The 16678-nt window shown below is 55.2% G+C and overlaps 1 protein-coding gene across 3 annotated transcripts in view; it reads left to right on the forward strand.

Moving 5' to 3' along the window:
- The first annotated feature begins 7432 nt into the window (after window positions 1–7432).
- garnl3 (GTPase activating Rap/RanGAP domain like 3) overlaps window positions 7433–16678 on the forward strand; it is a 75725-nt gene continuing 66479 nt past the window's right edge. For 2 of the 3 annotated variants that reach the window (XM_028809024.2, XM_028809022.2), the window contains exon 1: window positions 7434–8010. In XM_028809024.2, coding sequence (XP_028664857.1) covers window positions 7907–8010 — 104 coding nt within the window. In that variant the 5' untranslated portion in view covers window positions 7434–7906. Of the gene's footprint in view, window positions 8011–16678 lie in introns of all 3 variants that reach the window. The other variant, XM_028809021.2, reaches the window with a different exon arrangement.

Consider the following 16678-nt stretch of genomic DNA (forward strand, 5'->3'; position numbering starts at 1 on the left):
TTCGAGAACGTTAAATCATCCTAGAGGGACTTGGACAGATTTGTGGACGATGACATGTCATGTTAGTTATACGTGTGAGGTCTGAAGACACAATGGGGGTCCGAACAGAGAAAGCCCACCTTATGAGAAGGACTTGGGGGTCGTAGTGGACTCATCACTATCAACTGACAGTCAGTGTACAGAGGCCACCAAGGAGGCTCACAGAGTGTCCGGTTATATAGCGCCTTGACGTGTGGAGGTCCTGCTGAGTCTTTATAATGCACTGGTGAGGCCTCAGCTGGAGTCCTGGGGGCAGTTTGGGTCTCGAAAAAGGACAAAGCAGCACAAGAGAAGGTCCAGAGAAGAGCGACTGGGCTGATTACGGGGGGCTACAGGGGACGAGTTAGGAGGGAAGATGAAAAGAGCTGAGCCTTTACAGTGATGAAGAGGAGACCTGACTGAAGTGTGCAAAATGATGAAGGCCATCAGTGCAGTGGGCCAGGAAGGTGACTTTAAAATGAGGTCATCGAGAACACATGGCGGGGGGGGGGGGGGGGGGGGGGGGGGGCACTGTTAGAAACTTGTAAAGGGCGAATGTCACACAAACATTAGGAAGAGGAGCAGAGACACGTGGATGAGTGACCACATAGAGTGGTGGGCAGGAGGACTTCAGCGATCCTCAGAACTCCACTTGATGGCATTTCTGAGGAGTTTCTTGGACAGGACTGATGGACTTTGGTAGGCTCTATGGCCTGTTCACATCTGGTGGGACTGACACATTTCCATACATGGTGACGAACACACGAAGTGGAGCTCATATAGCGCCTTGCAGTAGCGTGCGCAGGTATCTAACACTTCAGATGCCTCACTCATGGTCACAGGGGACAGCTGAGCCACAGTGTGGTGGTCCACTTGGCATACTGGTGGCCCCCAGTGCAGTCAGTGAGCTGGGTTTTCTCAGTGGCCCATCATCCTAAAAGGTGCTGCTCATCTATAAGGTGATCAAGCCAACCAGAATGGGCAGCACCGGGCATACACCCAGACGATGCCCACCCTGAGACATGCTGTTTGGCTGCTGCCTGCCCTGACGTGGACTCCCTGCCTTCATGGTCATTCTCTGGAAGTGGGCAGCATCCAGCCCAGACTGCCACTCGCTCAGGTCCAAGGACTTCACATCCAGCAGTCAGACTTGGGGGCCGGAGTGCTGACCACCAGCTATCTTGGCTCACACGAGGTCGGCCATGTTAGCCAGGGAAGTGACCAGCAGCAGGAGGTGCCATACGAGCAGGTAATCAAACTGCAGTGAAGTGCATGTCCATGTTGTTCTTCTTTCTCGTCTCTGGCGGGCACCGTTGCCCGTCCTGTGATGGGTGGGGTGGGAGGTCTTGATTCTGTGCTGCATTTTGTGCTCAAGTGTACATTTTGGATAAAGTAGTTCTTGGCTGCAGGACCATGAAGAAGATGGCAGAGGGGTTCATTTAATGACCCACATGCCCTCCCCTCAGTGCCCATGTCTCTCATCTGTGATCCCAGGTGCCCCTTCATGAAGGAGACAAGCACTCAAGGGTAAGCTGATTGGCACCCCTTTCCACAATGCCACACCTTGAGTGATTTTCCTTTTATGCCAACTGGCATCAAGCAGGTCTATGAGGACTTAAAGGGCATCCTGCCTGGCACTGCATTCCACTCTGGGAGGCCCTCTTGCCCCCCCATCAGGCAGGCCCTGTGAGTTTGGAGACATCTGGAGTGTCACATCAGGTTCACTCTTAGGAATCACTTTAAATAAATGAGTGGCCACAAGAGGGCGCAACCCAGTGCGGCCAGCATGACCAGTGGTCCCATCCCCTTAACACTAAGGGCTTTGCCATGCCCACTGCCGCATTTTCCCTTTCCAAGATGCCATTGTGAACCAGGTGCAGCAACACAACATGTCACCTTTAAATGACAAGCTGTCAAACGTCACAGGGTCCTTGACGCCGGCATGTGAAAGGCGCCATATGCACTGCAGACTTACTGAAGTTAAGGCCTGCCATCCATGGTCACTTTGACCCAACAAGCTGTGAGTGCCACCCACACCAAAGGGCACAGGTCTGACTGGTCAGTGTGAGTCTGGTGCCAGGGGGCGACTGCTTTACCACACTTCTCCAGGGAAAGGCGTTATATTGTGGAGTGAACATTTGGTGACGTGTGGTGAGGTGCAGAAGTGACGCCTTTAAGTTGTAATCAGGACAAAAAAAAGCAACGAGAGCAGCCGAGGGGCAGACTCAGCAAACAAGATAAGCGCGCCAAAGAGAAGGGCACAGCGCAAGGACATAGGCGGGCAACAGCAGTGCCACCATTCACTCTGGAGGGCCAGTCTTGGGGTAAACATCAAGTGCTGGTGCCCTGTCAGTGCCAGCCTGAGAGAACGACCAACAGGAGTGGACGGGTGGCATGCTTGGCAGGCTCCAGCACAACCTCAATGGCATCAAGGAGTTGACATTCTGCAGCAGGTGGTGCCACTTCTGGCCTTCAGTACCTGTCTGGCCCACCATTGGGTGCTAAGGGAAGGTCCTTGGAGTGAGACCCAGAAGCAGAGGGCTGCATGCCCCCCTTGGCTACCGTGGCAAGTGAGTGCCAACAATTCCTTGACCTGTCATTTAGGACACCACTGCTGGACACTCAAAGTGTGCCCAGCCACTGCCTTGACGGATGTGTGCCACACAGAGCTAGCAGGTGTTCAAGCAGGCGCCCACCACACTGAGCTCCAAGTGCCAACTCAACGCGTGGGTGAGCAGCACAAAGTGCTACTGAGATGTCTGTGAGGAGCGCCACCTCCGCAGCCTGGCAGGAACAACGCGGTGAGTTTGGGGACAGTCATGGCATGTGACAGTGGCAGCTCTGAGCAGGACCTTCCTCCAATGATGGCAATGCCAGTCCTGCCACTGAGAGCACCATTATGCCAGGGGCCCCTAATTGTCATTGAATGTGCAGTGGGCTCAGTGACCACCCCCCCCCCCAAGCCCCCAGCCTGTTCTAACTGCTCTTCTCTTTGTGCCCCTCAGAAGGTGACAAGGCATCGGGGGAGGAGGGGGAGTGTGTCGGCCCAGCTGAGACCCTCCACGGGGTGCATGATGGGAGGTGAGTGATGGGGGCAGGGTGGAGGGGGCGTGGCAATAGTGTGTTTGAAGGGGGCGGGACTGCCTGGTCACATGTCTGTTGTGTATAGCGCCTTTCAGCTCAGGGATTTGCTGGCTAAGCACAGTGGTTGACATCACAGGCGGCGACCACACCGAGTGACCGCTGCGGACTGACCTGCCATCCCTGCTGTCTTATCAGCCGTTTTGTTTGCCTGTCAGCTTTGTGTGCTGCCATTTCTCACGTCACCTGATTTTTACGGTCACCTTGAGTAACGGCGTCCACTTCAGAGACAGCCAGCAGGCGGCGCCAGCATGCAGAGCATAAAGCAGGGCCACCAGCGGGTCTCGCCGGCTGTCCCTGTGTCCAGCTGTGGTGATCGGCCGAGCATGCGGCCCTGATAGGATGTCCTTTTGGGGACATTAGCCATGTCATGGCTTTGGTGTTCCTGAACGAGGATGGGTACTTATTGTGACCAATAAACCGAGGGCTTCTGTACCCCCTGTGCTACGCCAACGCACTGACCTCGATGTCCTCCACTTGGGGCAGCACAGAGCAGGACGGGACCCCTGGCCACACATGGAGACCAATCGAGGTGTAGATGAGAGCGACAGAAGGAGCCCCCCGGGGGCTGCCACAGACTTGGACCCCCTGCCCGTCTCTCTGCTCTCACATGCACCACACTCTGTCCCGCTGGACGATGCCACCCTGGTGTCAAGATGGCCATCAGGCTCGAGCCCCCTCTACTGGCCAGGGCCGGCCATGAGTACTCCTTAAATGGGCCTGACTGTCCAGTTCACCGCCTGCCAGTCGTCCTGCTGTCTCTGAGATGCCCCCTAGTGTCCTGGAGGTTTTACTTCAGGTGTTCTGTGCCCATGTGACCCCCACCAGCAGGAGGTGGACGAGAAGGTCAGACACGGAGACGATGGCCACCCTGGCATTCAGTTCTCCTTCTCTGCCATGTGACGATGTGAGGCTGTGAATGCCGAGTTGGGTGCAAATGCTAGGGCCACGGTGTCCATGCCAGTGCGTCTCTGACTGGCCCTATACTGGTGGCAGTACTGGTGACACCCAAATCTATAAAGCAGGCCCTTTATATAGTGCCATTTTAGGGTCAGTGGCTATGGTCACTTGGTGAGTCGAGAGCTCAGGTGAAGAGTTTGGCCGCTTAGGGGCTGCAGCACCTGACAGCAAGGGAATGACCTGAAAAGGAGCAAACGCCATCATGATCTTATATAGCGCCTTGCACCATCACTGACCCCAGCCCAGCCCATGTGATGAAACTTTAAATGACAGTGGCAGTTTGATGTAATTGTCATTGATTTCCATGGTTTTCTGCGACATCACAAGTGAGCACAGCTGATGACAGGTGGGGACACTCTGGGGACACTAGAAGTGGGACAAGCAGAGGCCGATGTCACAGTCAACCCAAGATATCAAAATGACAGACACTGTCACTTCACACAGGGACACCCAAGAGATGGGTCACCTGAGCCGAGGGGACACTAGGATAGCATGAGGGCTGATGTGGCTCTGTACCCCCTGATCCCAGAAGTGGCCGGCCACTTTGAGTATGGACACAGGAATACCAAGGGGACAAGCAGGGCCATGGCACTGGATTTAGAAGCTCTGCCAGTATATAGTGCCTCCATCAGGCCCCTGTGGCCAGTTAGCTATACTGGGAGCCTTGGAAGTCTCCGTTGCTGGGGTCACGCATGACGCTGGGGTCCACGAGACCCTGGAATCAGAGCAACCTGTGCAGGACACGCCATGGTTTCCAGTTGCACACATTTGGACATTATATAGCGCCTTTCTGCACTCCCACTTTCCTGCAGTGTGACACTGATGAATGACAAGGTGGATGGGTGGTCCACCTGAGAGCCGCAGGTGACAGCAGCTGTTCTCTCATCTCTAGCTAATCCTTTTATAGCACCTTTCACTTCAGGGCCATGTCCTGGTTGTTCAGAGTCCTGGCCAAGCTTTCTGGTGGGCTTCATGTCATTACAGGACCCCAGCAGCACCAAGAGGTGGTGCTGTAGCAACCATATCTGACAGCCTGAGGGCAAAAAAGAGAAGCAGAGAAAAGCCGATCTTCAGCCATGGAGCCCCCTTTCTGGGCACAATCTAACCATATAGTGCCTTTCTCTGGGTCACTGGTCCCTTGGGTACCGGTCAGTGGGTGCTGATCCAGCATCCTCAGCCACTAGGCCACACTGAAGTAGCTCAAGCTGCAAATGACTGTTTGGACAAAACAAGGTGGGCACAGCCAGGTGCTCTGCTGCCCAAATCACCACAGGTGCCATGCAGGATGCCACTTGCTTTGGACTGAAATACTTGAGACTTCATCAACTGACTTTTAACCTCCAAGATGCCAACTGATGACCAAAGTCCAAAGAGACCCAGAAGCCTGTGATATGACATGAGGCGCCCTGAGCCTGGGACAGGCGCTATATAAATACAGTGCCTCATTCTGATGATTATCCTGAGCGGGGCCCTTCACCCACTCAATGCCAGAATGGACAATGAAGTGCCCAGACCAGGATTCAGCAGGTCAGACCTTCTGGTCCACCATTGCTGTCCAGGCAGCAAGGACCGATGACAGGCCTGTTACTGTGCTGTGACCACAAGTGACAGCTGGTCATCCACTGGGGACAGAAAACCAGTCAACACAAACATGCAGGCCACCCACAATACCCATGGCTGTCTCGGAAAGCAAGTTTGTCCATCCCTGGGCACATCACATGGGCACATCTGCTGGCACATGGGCTGGAGAGGAGTTGCCCATCTGTCACAAGGACCACTCTGTCCATCAGTGGGCAGCGAGCCACTTACTCATCATTGCAGGTGCTGTTCCCAGGCAAACACCCTGTGCGAGTCTGACAAAGGCGCTATATACAGCACCCGTAAGTGGTGCCCACCCTGTGCTCTCTCATTTGTGCAGGAGGAGGGCAGCGGCCGCCGCGCTGGGCGTAACGCGATTAGAGTCGATCAATACGGGAAGACATCGAGCCGCCATTGACAGCGCTGACCCCGGGGGGCCGGCAATTTGGGCAGTGGGGGAAGGGAGGGGAGGGGAGGGAGGAGGGGCGGCGGCGACAGGCTGAACGCGTCACCTGTCAATCAGCCCCTGCCGGGAAGCCCCGCCCACTGCGTTTGGCATTGCCGCTGATTTGTTTATTTGTTTATTTGTTTGTTTGTTTTATGATTCGTTTTGTTGATTTCTTGTTTGTTTGTTTATTTATTGACTTGTTGGCTTTTTTTAACATTTATTTAGAATTTTTATTTATTTGCGTTTTGCTGTCACCAGAGGGCGCCCTGAAGTCCCTCACTGAGGTCATGTGACTTGCCCCAGTCCCCCAGGCCGGCATGTCCACTCCTGTCCACTCCTGTCCACTAAGCCGCTCGTCTTTTATTTCTCTCCGCCGTTTCTCCTGCTGATTTGCTGCTCAATTCATCACCGAGTGTTTCTTGGTGCCAAGCAAGGACCCTGCATGTACTGACCAACAAGTGTTGGCATCGGGACACTTTAGCCATATATAGCGCCCTGTTCAGCGTCTACACTTCCTCACTTGTTTTTTCTCAACATCTCCTGTGCCACCAGCAGTCAGCCTGCTGGGTCGAGTTAATGACTGGGACGGAGAATTGAGGGTGACAACGGGATCGACAGGGCACACTGGCACTATTCAGAAATGCAGCCTTGATCCTCTGCCAGAGTGGACAAAGAGAGCTGGTCAGACAAATTGAACAATCAGACGCAAGGTAAAAGTGCCCTGAAGAACTGGGCAGTCGCGGCATTAGCTGATGCCAGGACAGAGGTGCCCAGGAGCTGCAAATGAGGCTCTGTGCCAGGATGTTGGTGCAAGTCAAGGGCCGACTTTGTCCCCGAGCAGCAGCTGGGAGGCACAAAGTGGGCTCTCTGCCATCCTGCCACACGTCCATAGGGTCGCACGTTTGAATTTCCAGCTCAGGACCATCAATCAGAGTGCAAGGGACAGTGCAGGTGACAAAGTCCATGCAATGTGATGTAGACAAAGGTGACACCAAGGCCACAAATGAGGCGATGAGAACTTTAAGTCACTCTCTTAATTACGGTCACACCAGCAGGGGGCGCTCACTCCCAGAACGGTGGACTCAGTGAGCCAACTGAAACTCGCGTTTTGTGACAAAACCCGCGGGAGGAACGAGCAAAGGGAGACGCCCCAGCAATGTCCGGCCGTGGCCTGTCCCGAGTGCGGGCCTTGTGGCTGATTCAGCTCTTTCTGGGGCGCTCGATGGCCACCCCAAGGCCCTTCGTCACTGGTGGCTGCGCCTTTGATGGCCGCCGGTCGGCACAGTGACAGGAACGCAGAGCCGACGGCGCTAGGACCCGGCTGCCGTGGCCGTGAGGGGCGGGGCCGCGCAGTGCCTCTCGCTCTCTCTCTCTCTCTCTCTCTTTCTCTCTCTCTCCCCCGCTCGCTCAGTGCCGCTGTGCCAACGCCGGGCTGCGCTGCGGAGCCTCATCACTCTGCCCGGCCGAGGTGGGCTTTGCGTGTTCGCTGGGATGGCTGCAGGAGCCGCACGCACCCACCCTTAAGTCGGCTTCGACTGGCCGCTGCCGGAGCGTCCAGGACTTGAATTCGGCAGCGCAGCCGTCGGTGTCACCGACGCTCTCCGGGGCGACTCGCGGCCAGCTGTCCCCCCGGGCTGAGCCCCGCAGCTGGATGACTTCGCCTCGTCACTTTGGTCATCGCCATCGATTGCTTTTCATTTTTTGATTTTTTTTTTTTCGGGGGGTTTTCCGCCAACTTCTGTGATTTTCCAGCCGGCACTCATGAATTCGGACATCGGCGTCTATCTGGCGAGAGAGAAATCGTCCAGCATCTCGAGGAAGCGAGCCGTCCTACTGAGGAAGGGGTGCAGCTTCGAGATCACCAGGTAAGGTCCTCGCGGTGGGCGGGCCGGCGGGTGGGATGTGTAGATGGGGAGGGGGGGGGGGTGCCGAGCCGGACCAGACCGGACGGGGGTCTGCGGGGAGGCAGCCATCGGCTTCAGCCTGGCACAGCGCAGCCCTTCGCATACGACACGAGCAGCGTGGCAGGTGCCAGCCTGTGCCAAAAAAAGATCCGCGGCGAAGTTTAAGAGGAAAAGGAAATGTGCTGGGAAGATCCGTCCATTGGCAGAACCCGCTTATCCAGTTTCAGGGGCGTGGCGAGCCGGAGCCTGTCTGGGCAGCACGGGGCGCAGGGCAGGGGGGCTTATTTGAGGACTTCTCGGCTCGGTATTGTTTTCGGGAATTTGGCCGCACTGGACGGGACGCCGGTCCACCCCCCCCCACAGGGCACACTCACTCGTGCCACCAGATAGCATAACCTAAGACGGGCAGTGCCAGGGCCAGTCAAGGCGTTGGGGCAGCGGCAGGGACCTCTGCATTTCTGTCGGGAGGAGGCCATCCAATGTGTGTCCAAAGAGCACGGAGGATCCCAGGGGACCAATGCTGGGTTCAACGCGGGGTGAGGCCACCTCCTCACAGCCCCTCATCACTCACTCACTCCTGCATCCTCAACTCGTCTCCCAGTAACGGGACCAAATGAAGCAGGCCCCTCCTTTCACTGACCTCAAAGACCACTCCCCACTATTTTAATACGGTCTAAACGACCACGCCCCTTTACATGAGGATACCAACTCCGGCTTTCGGCCCCTCCCCCGTGATGACCGGAACTCCAGCCCCTCCCCCAGCCTGCCCGTCTCACCTGCACCTTTCTGTCCGGCCCTGTCCGTCTGTCCACACGCGGGTCAGCGCCCTATTTGAACGGCGCCTAGTGGTGTCAAACTGTCGTTTATATAGCGCCTTAGTCAGCGATGGCCGTCGCAAGAAAGACAAAATACAGTCAGGGACGGTCATCAAGCGCCTTTCCGGTTGGCTAGGGATGTGGGGGTGGGGGAGGATGGGGGGCTCGAGGACTGCTGCCGTTTCGGGGCTCCTGCTGGTCAGTCCGCTGCTCCTGGTGAGCTGACGGCTACGCGCACACCTGTGTCTTCTGCGGCTCGGCCACTAGGTGGCGACATGGCTCCACGCATCTCGGCGGCCGGCTCGGCAGTTTCGTCCCGACTTGAGAGGGCAGATTCTGATTGGCTTCTTTGGCATTTCAGGCCCCCCCCCCCCGTAATAGGTCAGAAAGAATGTGCCTGGGGACGCAGCGACACCTCATGGCTGGGCCGCATGTGGCATCTTAGGTGGCACTGAGAAGCTGAGATGAGCGCTCCTTGTGGGTGGCAGCTGGTGCAGAGTGGGGCACAAGCTAAGCAGTAGGGGGTGCCGTGGCTCATGAGCGCTGTGCCCACGCCCTTAAAAATATAAGACCATCTCAGGTGTCAGAGTTCAGCCTTTATATAGTGCTTTTCCCAGCATGCATGATGTCACTGGTCCTGGACTGGATGCCAGTCCACCTGATGTGTCTCCACACTTAGCCAGTCAGCACCCACCTGAGCCGCACACCCCAGCAGCAGCACATACTCTTTATAGCGCCCAGCAGCTCTTGGAGTACACTGGTGTGCCAGGCCTGGATATCCATGCTGTGCCCGTTCCTTTTCTAAATGGGTCTCATCTGTTATCCCCCCCCCCCCCCAGTCTAATGTCATTTAGCCAACCCTGACAGTCACCTCAGAACCGAGTAATTTAGTCAAGTGGCGCTGATGCCGCCTGCCATGGCTAATAAATATCCAGCCACCTCGGGCACATTAATTGAAATTGAAACGCAGTGTTTACCACAGCCCACTCATTTATTCGTGTTATTGTAGGGGGGCACATGACACTGTGTCACGTGGCACTGGTGCCCAACACTTTGATCACTGTGTCACATGACTCTGGTACCCGGGCTAATTTAGAGTTGTGAACCACTGAATCTTCATTGTCAGTGTGGCTGGCACTGACGCCCTCTAGGTGGGCACACAGCCTTATTTCACGCGGCACTGCTATCCATCCAGCCTTTTTCATAGGGCATGTCATCTCCAGCATACTTGGTGGCATGTCATATGGCATCTTGGTGTGCATCCTGCACCCAGTTTTATGTAGTGGGCAGAGCACAAAGCAACACCTCACAGATATGCAGGCGTGTCCAGAGTCATGTGCCAATAACCACACAGCACATGGCACCAGCCTTACTGAGGGCACACAGGGTTTACAAGTACCCAATTAGGTAGTTGGCATGGGACTGAACAAGCACCCTCAAGCCTCACAATGCCATGCTGAACAACTAAGAAACTGCAGTGCATCAGACTGTACTGGGGGGGCATGCCACGTGTCAAATGACCCACTAACTGGTACCCACCCCCCCAAATAAGTGACTGGGCAAACAACAGGCCCTCATTGGTAAGTGGTGCTCCTGACTGACGGGCACCAATTAGCACTCATGTCATCCAGCTCAGGGTGAACCACAGCATGTCCAGCTGGGGTGGGTGGATGGACAGACGGACAGACAGAAAGCTGCCCCTTTATCTCAAGGGTCATGCAGCCAGTGGGCAGACACCACCTGGGGCAGAATTAGGAATTCAAGCAGAGTGGCAGCGGTGGCCTGTGAAGGTGGTGGCACACCTCTCAGAATGGCCTATCTGTCTGTCCTGCCATATTTAACTTTCAGCTCCATGCAGTCTCCGACACTGACAGTGATGTGCCAAGCACAGGGACCAACCCTGGACGGGACGCCAGGCCATCAGTGTGGCACACTGCATATCGCCACCCTCAGAAGACTGTCACTGTGCCCAGGTCACAGAATGGGTGTGCTGTGCAGCCCCCTGGTGCTAACGGCCCTGAGCCCCTTTAATGCCCCTTTCATTCTGCTTTGCTATTGCCAGGCGTGTTACTCTCCTGCTTACAAACTGGGCACAGTCACGCGTTATTTCATATAGCGCCTTTCACAAAGCACACCCACATGACACACTTTGTCTCACAGCTGCTGGTCTTTTCCAGGTTGCCCACTGCCCCCAAAGGCGGGAACTCTGAGGCTGCTGTACAAACTTGGCAGTGCCCGTCCTTTGACACTGAGCGTGGCAGACGGTGGAGGAGGTGCCACAGATCGCCTGCCATCTGTGATTGCTTTGTGTTTCCTTTTTTATTCTTGGAGCTTCCTTCAGGCTGATGCCTCCTGTTGGTAAGGCGCCTCATCGTTGGCACTTGCTCAGTACCAATAGACACTGGCATTTCTGCCTAGAACTCGGCTCCCCATGTTGGCTCCATGTGAGCCTCTGGCCCGTGATGAGCTAAGAACTTTGAAGGAGGAACTGAAGCCAACCACTAAACTGCCATCCACCCTTCCGTCCATTTTGTAACCCACAGATCCAGTTCAGGGTCACGAGGAGTCAAAGACAATCCTGACAGCACTGGGTACAAAGTAGGAGGTTCCCCTGTTTGCTGTAGGGAGCGTGCCAATCGCCTCTGAAGTGCGCAAGGCCACGTGGGCTCATGGAAACATTTGAATCGATGCCAGCCTTCAACGTCTTGACACGTCATCCATCGACTGTCTGAAGCCAATCATCGGTGCTCAGAATCACTGGGCACATTGGACACAGGGCACTCCACCTTTGGGCACCGCGACCTCATCGCTTGGCAGTTCTTTTCAGTCTGCAGTAACCCACAAGTGGCCACAAGATGGCAGCAAACGCTTACTTAATCATTTGACGGCCACAGAAAGCAAAGGCGACAAAAGACCCTCGTGGCGCCGGCCTTCGTATGCGCGTGCGTGAATTAAAGCCGGTGAGTCAAGGGGACGGGGGGCGGCGGTGGGCAAGCCAGACCTCCGCCGCTCAACCAAAGAGCCCCGTGCCCCCTTCCTCTGGCATTTTGTTACCATCACCTGCACAACGGCACGGCAGAGCAGACGTGAGCTTCACAAACCAACAAACGAGTACCTGGGCAAAGACGGACCCCCGAAGTACGCCCCCCCCCCCCCCCCCCCCCCCCCCCGGCCCCCACAGGACCTCATTATTCATAGAAAGTCTTTAGGCTGCCCTGCCCCGCTGCGCTCACTCGACCACACCCCCAAGCCCGAGCGCCGCCCCTCTGCAGTGCGCCACGCCCCCAAGTCTGTGAGCAGTGATGAAGGGCAGCGTAGCGGGGCTTGTGGTGGATTGGGGGGGGGGTGGGGGGCGACTCGGGGGTCCAGTGTTCTCATGAAATGGCTCCTTTTCACCAGGGTCCCCCCCATCCTCCCCACCCCCCTTTCCATTCTGCACTTTCATTGCCAAGGCTGACCCCCCCCAGTGACAACCCCCTTTGACGGCGGTGAGCCTTTTAAATCTCCAAGAGGTACTGAGAGTGTGAATGTGAAGGCCATCGATCGCCTTCTCGTTTGTGTCGGTGCCCGCCCCCTCACCATTGTCCCCTAAACCCCCACCGCGCTGGCCTTTAAAGAGCCACCGCCACCACTGACGTCATTGAAGAGCGCCTGGGATTAGCCGAGGAAGAGGAAGAAATGTGTAGATCATAAAAGAGAAATATATTGAAGACTCCTGAGCTGTGCCAGGTGACAAAGTGACACCACACTTGTAGGCTCCTAGGGTATAATGATCGAGGAGCTCAGCTGGCTGCTGGACCATGGGTGGCATCACAAGGACCTCCTCAGCTGACCACTCCTGCATAAACAGGGGCTTTGGTCTCAATGGCAAATGAGTGGCACAGGCATACTTCGTAGTCCAGTCACCAAGCAGCCCCCTGGTGGGACACCAGTCCATCACTGGTCACATTCATTGAGAATTCAACTCGGGTCCCTCATTAAGTCACGTGACCTGCTTGCTCAGCTGACCACTTCATGGTGACAGTCTTCAGGGTCTCTGCACCTCAGGACGACACTAGTGAGGTGTGTGCGGTGGACACCGAGGGGCACTGCTTAACACTGGCACTATGAGTGGCCAGTCCTGCCTGACGTCACATTAACTGCTGGCCCATTCACCTGTCCAGTAAATGCTTCCCAAAGCCTGGGTGGTCCTAAGTGCCACTAGGGGGCAGCATCCTCTCATGGCTCATGGGGGGCTGTTAAAGCAGGCAGTGGGGCAGCACTGGGCTTTTAGGGATGGCACTGTAAAGGCTTGCCCTGCATTCCAGGCCCAGTAGGTGGCAGTAGGGAGAGTCAGAGTAGATGCCAGAGTCAATCCTAGCAGGGACCCCAGGGGGCTTCCAGTAAAGTGACCTCAAGTGGTGAAAAAGAGGGTGTCGGGAGGGGTGGCCCAGAGGACGAGGCCAGGATGAGCCCATGTGAGCCGCTGACCTTGGTCCTTCCATCTTCTCTTCATTATGCGGTCCTCTGGCATAGCAGGGTGGGTGCGTGGGCAGCTGTCTATCAAATAGGCTTGCGTGTTGCCCACCCTAACCTGTTGAGTAATGCTGGAGACGACCACCCAGGATGGGGGGAGGGGTCACATTAAGGCACGGCGGTGTTCCCCCCAAAGTGTCCACAGTGGTCACGTGTCTCACCATTCTGATTGTCAGAGAAAAAAGAAAAGCTTGGGGTGACGTATGCCAGGTGGACCATAGGCACCTCTGTACCTTTGTGTCCTCCCATTTTAGAACATTAGAACATTCAAACAGTCGGACGAGGACAGGCCATTCAGCCCAACAAAGCCCACCAGTCCTCTCCACTTATTTCTTCTAAAATAACATCAAGTCGAGTTTTAAAAGTCCATCAAGTCTTACTGTCCACCACACGACTTGGTCGCTTATTCCAAGTGTCTGTGGTCCTCTGTGTGAAGAAAACCTTCCTAATGTTTGTGCGAAATTTACCAACTGTGTCCCGATGCTCTTGATGAACTCTTTTTAAAATAATAGTCTCCATCCACTGGACTGATGCCCTTCATCATTTTAAATAAACACTTCAGTCAGGTCTCCTCTTCCTCTCTGTAAAGGCTCAGCTCTTTTAATTTTTCCTCATAACTCACCCCCTGTAGCCCCCCAGTAATCAGCCTCGTTGCTGTTCTCTGGACCTTCTCCTGTGCTGCTATGTCCTTTTTGTAGCCTGGAGACCCAAATTGCACCCAGGACTCCAGACGAGGCCTCACCAGTGTGTTATAAAGACTTGAGGAGAACCTCCTGGGACTTGTACTCCACATGTCAAGGCGCTATATAACCTGACATTTAGGCCACCTCTAGGATATATGTAGATGACATGTGGGTGAGGGCACCTGGGAGTCTCTGGGGTGCCCATGGGGTCTCAAGACCTTTCAAATCTGCCAGCTGTTGCTCATTTTTCAGGGTTTCACTCCCCCTAGTGGACCCAAATTTTACTGCAAGTCCTGTGCTGGGACTGGTGTGGCGTCCTGTTTGTCCCCCCGTCCTCTCTGCCCTCAGGTCCTCAGGGCACGCGCTGCATAGTCCACCTGCTCCATTGAGACTACTCATGGCTGTGGTGGGCATCAGTGGGGGTCTCCACATCAGTAATAAAACACAGAGGTGACCTGCCCGATAGGGGATCTCCAGAAACTCGAGGGCAGCAGGGTGTAGAGTGCCAACAGGGGGAGCTCTGCCAACTGACGATGGCAGCCTGGGCGTCTTACACTGGAGTGGCATCCACACCAGTTTTGGGTTCAGCTACCTGTTACTGTCATAGCTGTGCTCAGTTCATTCAAAGATGGCCGAGCGCTGGGCATCAAGAAGGGGGGGGGCACAGTCGTACCCCCACAAAACACAGGCAGTATGCAGCCTCTTGATGGCAACCTGACCTGAATGGTCACTGGGCCACTGGGTGTAAGGTGCTAAATGACATCAATACTGAGGGAGTGATGTCCCCAAAGGTTAATCCAGTTCCAGGGTCACTCTGTGGCATTTTGTCCAGTTGCTGCTCGACTGACTGTCCAAGTGGCCCTGACATGACAGGGACATGGGATCAGATTGGATCAGTAGGTGCCACAAGACCACCAGACCGTGAGCAGGTGACACGGCTAAGCAGGCAGGAAAATGTCCCGTGTGACGCTAATGACCATGCTGTTTTGGTGTCACTTATCAGTGGTGTGCCCAGCCACCAGCTCCAGGCCGGCCAGGTGAGGTGAGGATCACATGATGAATGCTCCTCCTCTTTTAGTTACTCAAGCCCCACCCCATGGGTGATAAACGAGGGTGACACCTCAACAAAGATGGGTGGGGGCAGGCAGCACGTCACTTTGAAAATGGGTGGGACAAGCCCATAAAAGGCTAAAGAGGAAGGGCTATGGGTGGCGATATCTGCTCACCAATCGGAGACTGCAGCAGGTGTGAAAGGTAAAGTGAATTGCCATGATAGTTGTGGTCAGCCAAAGAGTGACCCCTCCTTCTGATTGGCAAGGACCACCACCCTCCTGAAACATCCAGTCTTCATCCATCCATTATCAAACCTGTTTCTTCCAGTTCTGCCAGCAGCCTTTGGCACATGGCAAGAGCCAACTCTGGCCAGGATGCCAGTCTGTTGCAGGGCACTCACACATTTAATTTAGAGCTGTCAGCTTAAATAACCTGCAAATAATTAGTATCTAATATGGCGCCTTTCCCCAGGAGTCCCAGGTTTCTGTTGTGGTCACTTGATGGTCCCTCCCATGTGGCAGCGCACGAGCTGACTGTGATCCACTACCACCATTAAAGGCGCTATATAGTGTGACCACCTGTCAGATGGCCAGGAAATTCCTCTGTGAGCTGTGGGCAGTGAGAGAAAGGCCAGGCACATGGACAGGGGGCAAAGCGGGCAGCACTTACAGCACATCCACATCAAGAGTGACAGCGAGTTAGTGTCGGGTGACAAGCTAGTGGTCACGCTGAGTGCAGAGGGTGCTTGCCAGCCAGGATGCCCACTTTGAGTGACGGGGTGGAGTGGTACTTAGTGTTACGAGACCCAAATCCCAGCCTGCTCAGCTGCTCTGGGTCCGTGTGGAGTGTGTGTGTTCTCCTGTGTCCATGCAGACACTTTCAGACTGGCACCCAACATGGCAGGGTGATTGTGTTAGGTTAACTGGGACAGCTAAACTGGCCAAGGGCGGGCTGGTGTACATATTGGTGGGCTCTGTGGTGTTCTGGCGTTCCTGTCCAGGATGGATTCCTGCCTTTTAACCAGTACTGAGGGCACAGGCTCCAGCTCCTCTGAAATGGACCAATCTGAACAGTGCAATAGTGCCCCTTACCAGTGTGCCAAGGTTCAGGTCGAGTGAAGCCCATTTTTGCACTTCAGTGGACATTCAGTGGGACACAATCATGTGAGGTGGTGGCCGTGAAGCGTTGACCCCTCACATTCTGCCACTGTGTCGACCCCTCACAATGTGGCTGTGTCATTTCAGTGTAACAAGGGTGCTGGCACCCACTTTGTGCCCAGGTGTGCACTAATATTTCTGTGGCACAGTGCCAACTTGATGTCCAATGGGTCAAAAGACGCCCCTCCAGTCCACGGTCAGCAATTGAGTGAAAACGGCTGGCCTGGCCAGCTGCCCACAGAGCACTTATCTCTCCACCTCGAGGGGCGCCCCGTCCAACTGGCAGGCAGCAGCAGTACCTTCATCGTCTGGAGCTCAAGAACCTCAGAATTCAAATTAAATGGGGACTAGAGCCCACCACCCACCCTGTTCACACACTCCATGTACGGCATGATGGAGCCTCTAG

The sequence above is a fragment of the Erpetoichthys calabaricus genome, chromosome 9, assembly GCF_900747795.2.
Source record: "Erpetoichthys calabaricus chromosome 9, fErpCal1.3, whole genome shotgun sequence".
Taxonomy (NCBI): Eukaryota; Metazoa; Chordata; class Cladistia; order Polypteriformes; family Polypteridae; genus Erpetoichthys; species Erpetoichthys calabaricus.